We start from the raw sequence: 10,617 nt of genomic DNA on the forward strand, positions 1-10,617 counted from the left end.
ATATGTTAATGAGATCATTTTGCCGTTTAATGTACAAATAATAGCACATAAATAGATATGAATAACTAACGGCAACACTGTCGTTTACTTTTTTGTTTCTTACACTAACGTCATGAACGTTAGATCTCGAGATTTCCCCACAACAACATGGCGACATTCATGAGGGCACTTGCCCGGCAAGGTCGAACACTAAGTCTTGCTCGTCTTCGTCACCCCAAACTGCAACAATCAGCATGTTTAATTTCAACCTCAAAGAAAAACAAAGATATTTCAACCACAGTCGACCCTATGGAAAAATCTGAAGAATTAAAAAGATTAGAAAAACATTTTGCTGACACCAGTCCTGCCTCAGAAAAGGTGCGTTTAGCCGATTCCGTTGATTCATGTAAATGCCCAAACATGTTAACGTAAAACATTGTCACGTGTGAAGTATTTGTTGTCAAACTGTCGTAAATCTAATCTAAATGTTATTTTAGACGTTTTTGAAAATGCATGCCAAAGGTAACCGCTACTATCATTTTCAGATCTTATTCCTTGAAAGAAAATCAAATGAGTATTTTTGTGTGTAACAATGAACAGTATCACCCAGATCATGGTTGAACATCTAAACTGGATTGTTTTCATCATCAAATAGCTCCTATTCCACAGTTCTTCTGTCACTTGATCATGGCCACAAGCTATGGTAACTGACAGGTCGGGGAATGACAGATTCAGTGTTAGAATAGGTCCCAGACTAACATGACTAATGGATTGAAAACTAGGGGTATAAAAGTGTCCTTGATACTCCTTAATTTGTGGTGGCGGTCGGGTAGTCTAGTGGTTAAAGCATTCGCTCGTCACACTGAAGACCCGGGTTGATTCCCGACATGGGTACATTGTGTGAAGCCCATTTCTGGTGTCCCCCGCCTTGATATTGCTGGAATATTGCTAAAAGCAGCATAAAATCAAACTCACTCATACTTAATTTGTGAAGACTGGTGACAAAAGTGGTCAGACATGAGTAGAACCTTATGAATGTGTGAATCATATCTACACTGCCGGCACCATAGTAGCGCACCTTGGCTCTTTTATATACATATTTATTGTTTTCTAGTAAATCTCCACCTGTTGCTTCCCAACCCCCCTGACTGACCTTTATGGTATCACCTAAGTCTGTGCAGTGACTATGAAACTGCCGGTTTTATCACTTCTGCCAGTGCAATCATCCAAAAAACTTGTATGAAGGATCTGATGTCAGTGCCAACTGTAGAATATCTGCAGTCTGTTTCAAAGTAAACACATCGTGAATAGGAGGTTACTCAACAAAGAGGGGCTTGGCATCCTTAAAATGGTGTCTTGAAGCACAACAAACATTGCTGCCATGATGTTAACAACATATCGCCACATCACTTGAAGGTTTGGTGACATCTCTGTATGTATTACTATTATATCCAGTGAAAGTCTGATAGTAAAAAGTGGAGAAGCATATAGCTACAATTTTGCAGCTAGTCCCCACAAATCTCAGACTGTCCTCAGAGGAAACTTAGTGCAGTGGGTTGTGATCTGGTTGATTGCATGTCATCATTCCCCAACGACTTGCTTTGTTGGTCATATCAATCACTGGATTATCTGATCCTGTCATATAGCTGCAATATTGCTGAGTGTAGCATTATAAAATGAACCCTCAAAGAAGGATCAGTGTATATTATAATATGTCAGTTTTGATCTACATGATCTAAGTATCATACCAGGGGAAGAAACTAACAGTTTTCATCCACTAGTCCTTACAATGATAACACATAGCGAAACCCTTTAAAATGGCAAATTTCTACTGGTCCTCATGATACCTAAACTACCTTATTGGGAAGTTTGGCAAGGACTCCAGGTCTGGTGCCAATTTCTAATGCTGTAGTACCGATCGTATTATATCATTTTCAGTTGTACACATTTTCATCAGAGATGGGAAATTCGCTCTGCAATAATTGGTTATGTTGCACACCCATTTTAAACAATTTTATGGTAAATGTAACTTTGTAAGTTTATAGTGAAGACCCATGAATGACCCGGTAAAAGGACAGCTGTTGTTATATGAGTTGAGTGAGTGAGGTTTTACGCCGCTTTTAGCAATATTCCAGCGATATCACGGCGGGGGACACCAGAAACGGGCTTCACATATTGTACCCATGTCGGGAATCGAACCCGGGTCTTTGGCGTGACAAGCGAACGCTTTAACCACTAGGCTACCCGATCGCCCCAGCTGTTGTTATATACCAACTGGAGTATGAGATATATTCTGATTGAGGTATAATAGCGTATTCATATCAATCAGAGCCCTGGCCAGTGGGTGCTTAGAAAACTGACAAAGGGTGCTGCTTTTTGTAAGACACGTTAAAATTTGTTTCAGAGATTGAGTGGTAGTGAACAAACATACTGTATTCGATGTAATAATCCCATCAGGGTGCTCTCAAAATAAGAAATAAGGGGCTCTTACTAGAATAAAATTTGGTGAAAATAAAGCCAGAGTTGAAAGATCATAAATTTCATGGTTTATGCTGACAGCCTGAAATGATACAAAAGAAAAGTCTGATATATATAGACAGATATATTTTTCCAGAATTTAATTGACCATAATCATGGGTTCATATAACACACATGCGCATATCATACATAAGTCTTGTGTACATTGATCAATCGGAAAGGGGGCTAATTGGGATTGTTCACTAGCCAATATATTAGCAAATATTGCAGTGGGCGCTTTTTACGTCAAATAAGGTAGTTCAGACATCAGTGAAACCGAAACATTTTTTTATAATAGTTACTCGGCAATTACATACCCTTCTTCCTTGTTTTATGTTTTCTGGTAAAACAATCTGTAATATCCACTTGAAAATACAGACTCGCATGTAGATTTCTAGAAGGGTGCTTATCCAGAAGTTGGGCAGGGAGTGCTTATTTGAGCAGAATAACCCTGTAGCTCCACTTACATAAAATTCATGATATGTTTCCTGGGAGGGCTGGGACAAGTTCAGATTTCACCCATTTACTATCCAGGTATCCAAACCGACCCTACCCAGGTACCTGCAGTAGGTTGCAAATGTCAGGTACAAAATGTCTGATTTGGGAATTGTTTTAACAGAGCCCTGACAAAAAGTATTTGGATACACCTATAAAACAACAGGTCATGCATACTCTATAGTTGACTGAAACTTTATCCTTTTTCAGGCATATAAAAGTCAGAAGGAATGTGTGCATATTCAGAACGAAATGCAAACATTATTGACTTGTAGTGTAACCATGGAGTTATAGTGAACTTTTGTCATTTAACGATATATATATCCTAACTAGCCACAGGTCTGGGTAGTCATGTGGGTACCCGGATCCTACTCAGTACCCACTGGACCTGAGTACCTGAGTTACCCGTCCCAGTTTCCAGGTACCCTTTTGTTTCAGGATGAACACAAGGTACCCAACATGCCCAAAGTGTACCTTGAGCAACAGTGTTCCTGCTCATGTATGATGAATAGAAAGTCATTGGACTGGGAGAAGATGTACGGTTATTCATTGTACAGAGGAAATTCATCATCTCGTCAGCCATTTTGTCAATTAGAAACATAAGATTTGAACATAAAAAATATGTTTCTTGTCTAAATTCTTTCTTTTTTTACAGAACTGGATCAGCCATGGTTGGGAGCCAACAGACCCTGAGCTGGACTGGTTTGTTCACAAAATCACCATGTTTATGACGATAACATTATGCATTTGTTGGGGAGGCTTCATCCTTGCTTACCAGCCCGATCATAGGTATGTTTAGATATTACTGCATGTTAACTTAGTTATCGATATTGACGTGATTAAGCTTGAAATGGATTGACTGCTTGGACTATCATGTAGGTATGATGTATTCACAGCAATCAAAACAAACAAAGCTTGTCAGTGTAGATAATCTTTATTGTGTTATGATTGCAGACAGAAATTGCCCACTCCTAAATGTAGAACATGTCCGGTCCAAATTTCAGAATGTCCGGACAGAAAAATTTAACTGTCCGGTAAGCAGTATTTTAAACCAGACATTTGTGATTCCAAGGCACTGATTTCACTGGGCAGAGATACGTCCTTTTGGCTTGTCAGAAACCTATGGTTTGAATACTAGGTTCGCCCTGATCATGTCATCACCATGGTAAACATCTAAAACCTGCATCACTTCAGGCATTCCTACCACATCAAGCTGCCGTGATACAACTGAAGTACTGTTGAAAGCAGTTTTATACCAAACTCACTCTCAGAGGGGCGATCGGGTAGCCTAGTGGTTAAAGTGTTCGCTCATCACGCAGAAGACAATGGGTACAATGTGTGAAGCCCATTTTTGGTGTCCCCTGCCTTGATTTTGCTGGAATATTACTAAAAGAGGCGTAAAACCATACTCACTCACTCACTCGGATTCATATGCTCTGTTTTCATTGTTTTATCTGACTTTTATCTTTTTGGGTTTACCTACTGGATATCCCTTTGAAATTTCACTGATATTGAATGTCCAATTTACTCTCATGGTCTTACACTCAAAACTGTATTGTGTAAGTGTTTGCTGTAGTAGGATGAAATGTTTTGGTACATACCATCCACTGGGTGGGCATTGGATTGGTAAAGGTATTGAGTGACTTTCATTGAAAGACAATGTCACTGAAATGGCTGTTCAAAATATTATTCTGCTTGTTTTGAGTACTGATTCACTGTTCAAAGTTGTGTGCTTTAGGCCAGGCTTTTTTTATTTTTAGGTTTACAGATTTTTCAGCCCAAAGTCCAGGGTTGGAGGAGGGGAAAAAAAAAAGCCAGATGCATTATTTTTTTAATGCAGAATGCCTATGGCATACTTTATGAACTCTGTGCTCCAAAGACCGCCATTTTTGACGATAAAGCCCCTTGTAAATATAAACATTCTACCACTTACAACACGGACAATTGTCAAGGGAGGCTATTCATGTTCGGCTTTGAGATCAACAAAGATCAATTATGTACCTCTTTACTAGTTAACAACGGTAAATTCATATGTTTTTTACTAAAGGGTGATGATAGAATCGGCAGTCCGTAATCCGAAAAATATAAAACACCTGGCCTTAGCCTTGTCAGAATCACTACAGTGGTTTGCGATCTGCATCAAGTTCCTCCCACATGATGATAAAACTAAGATGCATTTATATAACTGAAGAACTGTTCAAAGAAGCATAAAACCAACTCACTCACTCACTCACTCACTCACTTTGTGAGCTGAACACATCTGGTTTGGTATGGCAAGAGCTAGCAGCTCTGTTTTCAATTAGAAATGATCAAACATGTGATTGTCAGAATTTTAGGGTCAATGTCATTAAACTAGAGCTAGAGGCGATGAACTTTCTGTCTCAATTAATGGTCAAAGGGGATGGGACCCGTGAAGATTCCGGGTAGAATAGGTCTTCAGCAACCCATGCTTGCCGTAAAAGGCAACTATGCTTGTCATAAAAGGCGACTAACAGGATCGGGTGGTCAGGCTCGCTGACTTGGTTGATGCATGTCATTGAGCCCAATTGCGTGGATCAATGCTCATGATATCAATCACTGAATTGTCTGGTCCAGACTTGACTTGATTATTTACAGACCGCCGTCATATAGCTGGAATATTGCAGAGTGTGGCGTAAAACAACAAACCAACCAATCTGTCTCAATTATATGCTTTCTTTTGACATGGGTTTGAAATGAAATTGGTCAGAAAAAAACACTTGAACTCTTTTGTGTTTTTTCCTATATGCAGCATTTAGGGTAGTCTGGTCAATAAGAAAAGATCTGCACAGAGAGTGAAAGGGTCGGTGGTTCATCCCTGACCATGTCATACCAAAAGATGATACTTGTTGTTACCCTACCTTGCGTTTGGCATTAAGGGATAAAACAAGTACATGTACAAGGACAAAAGACAGTATTCTGTGTCTGAATTGGGTATCCATGTTAATCGGTGGCATGGTATCTCAATGAACTAGCATTATGAAACCATCATGACTAGCACAAGTAGCCACACTCACATGCATGCACATCACTATATTTTTGTGGACCCGTGAAGATTCCAGGGTAGAATAGATCTTCAGCAACCCATGCTTGCCGTAAAAGGCGACTAACAGGATTTGGTGGTGAGGCTCGCCCACTTGGTTGATGCATGTTATCGATCCCAATTGCGTGAATCAATGCTCATGATATTAATCACTAGATTGTCTGGTCCAGACTTGATTATTTACAGACCGCCGTCATATGGCTGGAATAATGCTGAGTGCGGCGTTAAAAAAACAACCAACCAACCAACTATATTTTAGTGAAGTAATCTTGAATATGATATTTAACCTCATTTCACTTCACCACTGTAGGATGAGATGAATTTAGTCTGTCTCAAATAATTTCTCTTTTCTTAGTTTGTTACTAAATTTTGCATTAATTTTGAATTCCTTGTTTCCAGGTACCTAAGTTGGTCCACGAGAGAGGCCTTCCTTGAGCTAGAACGACGAGAAAAGGAAGGGCTTCCATTGATAGACCCAGAACTCATTGACAAAGAAAGTGTGATTGCATCCCTGCCTTCAGACGAAGAACTTGGCGATACAGACATCATCATATAGATATAGCTGTTGTAACACTCTGATCTAGGTATAGTGTTAGCTTTGTGTCGATTGAACTTCCATCCATCATCATGAGGTTTCAAACATTTTTGTTAATTTCATCTGGTGTGTTGCAGAAAGAAACAAATAATATTGGTGTTGGTGATAAAAGATTTATCATCTATCAACAATGTTGGTAATTGAGACAAGTTTGATTTGTAAGAAAACAATCTCAGTAACATCAAATCTTTGTGCTTGCTACAACTATGTGAAGATCTGAGGACATCCATTACAGGTCACGTCAGAATACCTTTCACGATGGGTTGTCCTCAGATCTTTGTTTAGCGGAAGCGAGTGCTAAGATATGATATTAATAAGGTTGTTAGAATATTATTTATATAACCTGATGTGTCATTTGTTATTCCAGAAATGGTTCAAGCAAGACATCTGTTTCCTGGGTCACTTACTGATTTCTCTGTACATAGTGTGTGTGTATAGACACTTTCAAGTCAGGCGAAGAATAGATACACTGAAATCTTTTGAAACTGACGCTTTTAAGATGAAAGCCATTCTCATGTTTGATATTTGGGAGATGTTGAAAAAAACGCTTTAGTGGAATGAGAAAGTGCCATGTTGAAGATTAAATAAATTATTACAAAATGCATCTTGAGTTTTTCTTAATTCCACTTGATCAGGCTGCAGCTTAATCCACTTGTTTGAATCTAGTAACATTCTGTTCCGTGTAGTAAGATCAGCTAATAAATGCCATGTAATAACATTAAAATGCACTGAAAATGTGCCAAGTGTGGGCTAGTGGACTCAAAAAGTTCATGGCATAGACTGCATTATTGATTTAATAAGTTATGTTTATTGCGGCTGAAAAATGCATATGAGAATGTAAGGGTTCTATGGGCTTTGACACCTCATACCACTGTGGTGACCCTGTGTAAGAATAGATCCACAGCATCCTGTGGTTGCTGTAGAAGGCATCCTAATGGATTGGTTACTGACATCAAAACCTGGAGGGGGTTCCATCCTCACCTGCATCACACCAAAAGACCTTGAAAGATGGTACTTGTTGTTAACCTGCCTGTCGCTCAGCATTAAGGGGCTAAAACAAGGATTGGTTGGCTCTGAGTCAGTATGAAGCGTCTGAGTGGGGCATTCATGTTAAACCTCTGCATGATATCAACTAGCATGTTGAAACCCGCATTAGTCGGTGCTAGTATAAGCACTCACACATGCCAGTGCAGGCACTTGGCTATATAAGTACATTAATATGGAACCCAACCATAAACACCCTTTCCACATCACATACCCTGCCAAAACAGAATGCTGTAACATGCGACTATGCCTGTTGTAAAAGGCGACTAACGGTGGTCAGGCTCGATGACTTGGTTTGATGCATGTCATATAGCTGGAATATTTCTGAGTGCGTGTGAAACAAACAAACATCAAAGTCACGTTACATTTACCCGTGAAGATTCCTGGTCAGAATAGGTCTTCAGCAACCCATACTTGCCGTAAAAGGTGACTATGCTTGTCGTAAAAGGCGACTAACGGGATCGGGTGGTCAGGCTCGCTTGCTTGTCATCGTATCGCAATTGCGTGGATCGATGCTCTCTGGATATGGGCATGTCGTACAAACACTCAGTAATATCATACAACACATACATCGATAACTTTTATTTCTCTTAAAGCTTACAGATCATGTAGTACATTACAAGGGTGTGTAAATCCACTGTACTTGCCATACTCTAAACAGCTGCAAATACATACCGCATTCCCTTATCTGTCCACGCATAACTCATGATCTGCATGTGAACATTCTCGGAACAGTACTCTCCATGAACATTGCACTAACAAGTCTATGATGCAGCCCCTGGAGCCATGAACGCAGCAAAGCATGTAAGAAGTGGATTCTCACTCTCTTCACCAAAAAAGAAATCAGTCCAACTTCCAATATAGTCATCCTTGCTCAGCTTCCCGTCCTTATCTTTGTCCATGCACTCAAAAGTCTGCTTGACGAGTTCCGAATTCTCCAGTCCGAAACACTTCATGGCGACCACCATCTCTGGCATGATGATGAAACCGTCGGCGTTGGCGTCAAAGATGCCGAAGAAGACGTCGATCATGTTCTCCAGACTCTTCTTCGCCAGGGACAAGTCCTTGTTTCGGAGTTGGAGGAAGGCTTCCGTGAAATCATCTTCACTGATCTTTTCTCCAGATCTGAGTTTAGCGTTCACCGCTACTACCAGCGGCAAGTCTGCTTCCAAGGCTTTGATGTCACACGTCTCGTCATGGAGGATTTTGTCCCAGCCGTCCACCAACCAGTTTCGGATTTCCGTGGCTTTCTCCGGCCCGAGCTTATATTCTGCAACAAATCTGTCTGCGATGAGCTGGAAGTCTTCTCGACACATACACCCGTCCTTCTTGGCGTCGGTCATCTTGAACCAAGCACGAATTTTCGACTCAAGCAGTGCGTTGTCAGCCATGGTGGTTTGATGAAACTCTGAAGCAGTGCAGGTGGACTTCTATCACCTTGTATGTATGAGATTGACGAGTGTTCTGACGTATTTTCCTCTCTGTGTCAACGCTGTTGAGAGTTCCCGTTTCAACTGGAAGATGAACGCTGACTGAGTTGGAATATTTCCCGGGGTCTTATTAACGGGACTAGCGATAATAGGATAGTGTTAATCAGCTCTGGTTATGCTGAAGGTGGCTGCACGATCGACGAATTGTATCTCTGTAATATCGTTTAATGTGATTACTGATCACGAATCTGAGCCTAACTGCACATTAGCACGTCAATACAGGAACTTTACGTGACCTTTGCTATAAGTTTGAAAGTGAATTTGTATATTTACGTTTGGAGGAAATTTAATAATAGCTGTGCATATATACCAAGAACATATATATGTTTTCGGAAGGAATAATTACTATACAAATGAATTGGGCACATGGTATTTTGAGTGAGTGAGTTCTGTTTAACGCCGCTTTAAAAAGTACTAATATTTCAGTTATCACCTGAAGTGATGCAGGTCACAGACGTTTACCACTTTGGTAAAACCCACGAACACGGGCATGGTGCTGACACACCTAGAAACATAACCAGGGCAACCGGCATTCGATCCACAATCATACGTTTCTAGGAAGTCTAAGGCGCAACTAGTGAAGTGCGGCCCTTCAGAAGACTTGGCCATCTGTGTCCCCTGCATGGTATTTTAAGAATCGCTTTGGGTTGATAGGATAAACATACGCGGGACCAACGATGTAGCTTGGGTTCTTTACCTAGATATTTATACAGATGTCATTGCTGCCACGGTGACTTGAACATGAAACATGAAACATATAGATGTCACTACTGCCACGGTAACTTAAACATGAAACATATAGATGTCACTACTGCCACGGAAACTTGAACATGAAACATGAAACATATAGATGTCACTACTGCCACGGTAACTTGAACATGAAACATATAGATGTCACTACTGCCACGGTAACTTGAACATGAAACATGAACCATTTCCCGGTCGATAACCAATATACATTTGCAGCTGAGTGTATACATTGGGGCGTTGTCCGTCGGCCGACCGTCGTCCAATGAGAAAACTGCCGGGTAAAAGAAAGTAACCACCCATGTTTGATGGTGGCTAAAATGAAACAAACAAGAACTAGTTACTCGATGGTGATGTACAAGTATTTGTTTCGGTTATCATATGTGTGTTTTGGACCTTAGTTTGCAGTGTTTCGCCACTGTTCTCAGCCTAGTGACCTTTGATAACGTTTTGTAATTGTTTGGTCAAATATAAAAGTTCAAGTGTAGTTTACATGTGTGAGTCAGTAGGATTTGACGCCGCTTTGAACGGGAGTTAGTTTAGTTATACTATGACGAACCAGTGTAATGTGGGAGACGCAGGATTGTAATACTTTGGTGACACCCACACGGGCTCAGATATCGTTCTAACAAACCAAGGATCATAATCGAGCCCATTGTCATCGGATAGACACACGTATAAGAGGCGCA

At 40.4% G+C, this 10,617-nt stretch overlaps 2 protein-coding genes across 2 annotated transcripts; one reads left to right on the plus strand and one right to left on the minus strand.

Annotated features, from left to right (window-relative positions):
• Positions 1 to 122: 122 nt before the first annotated feature.
• LOC139445454 (NADH dehydrogenase [ubiquinone] 1 beta subcomplex subunit 11, mitochondrial-like) lies at positions 123 to 7,249 on the plus strand. Its single transcript, XM_071226599.1, has 4 exons — positions 123 to 357; positions 3,647 to 3,780; positions 6,452 to 6,636; positions 7,015 to 7,249. Exons 1-3 carry the CDS (start codon positions 148 to 150, stop codon positions 6,606 to 6,608), a joined length of 501 nt encoding a protein of 166 aa, XP_071082700.1. The 5' UTR covers positions 123 to 147; the 3' UTR covers positions 6,609 to 6,636; positions 7,015 to 7,249.
• A 1,206-nt stretch (positions 7,250 to 8,455) lies between these two features.
• LOC139444673 (sarcoplasmic calcium-binding protein-like) lies at positions 8,456 to 9,082 on the minus strand. Its single transcript, XM_071225605.1, has one exon. The coding sequence runs from the start codon at positions 9,080 to 9,082 to the stop codon at positions 8,456 to 8,458; it is 627 nt and encodes a 208-aa protein (XP_071081706.1).
• Between the last annotated feature and the right edge of the window lie 1,535 nt (positions 9,083 to 10,617).

Source organism: Haliotis cracherodii, unplaced genomic scaffold (assembly GCF_022045235.1).
Source record: "Haliotis cracherodii isolate W230 unplaced genomic scaffold, xgHalCrac1.p SCAF_6, whole genome shotgun sequence".
NCBI lineage: Eukaryota > Metazoa > Mollusca > Gastropoda > Lepetellida > Haliotidae > Haliotis > Haliotis cracherodii.

Bases quoted from the DNA above. Each gene is read 5' to 3' on its own strand.
- LOC139445454 (XM_071226599.1), top strand. From the start codon at position 148: ATGGCGACATTCATGAGGGCACTTGCCCGGCAAGGTCGAACACTAAGT. The intron at 358-3,646 runs GTGCGTTTAGCC...CTTTTTTTACAG, and splicing joins CCAGTCCTGCCTCAGAAAAG to AACTGGATCAGCCATGGTTG. The intron at 3,781-6,451 runs GTATGTTTAGAT...CCTTGTTTCCAG, and splicing joins GCTTACCAGCCCGATCATAG to GTACCTAAGTTGGTCCACGA.
- LOC139444673 (XM_071225605.1), bottom strand. From the start codon at position 9,082: ATGGCTGACAACGCACTGCTTGAGTCGAAAATTCGTGCTTGGTTCAAG.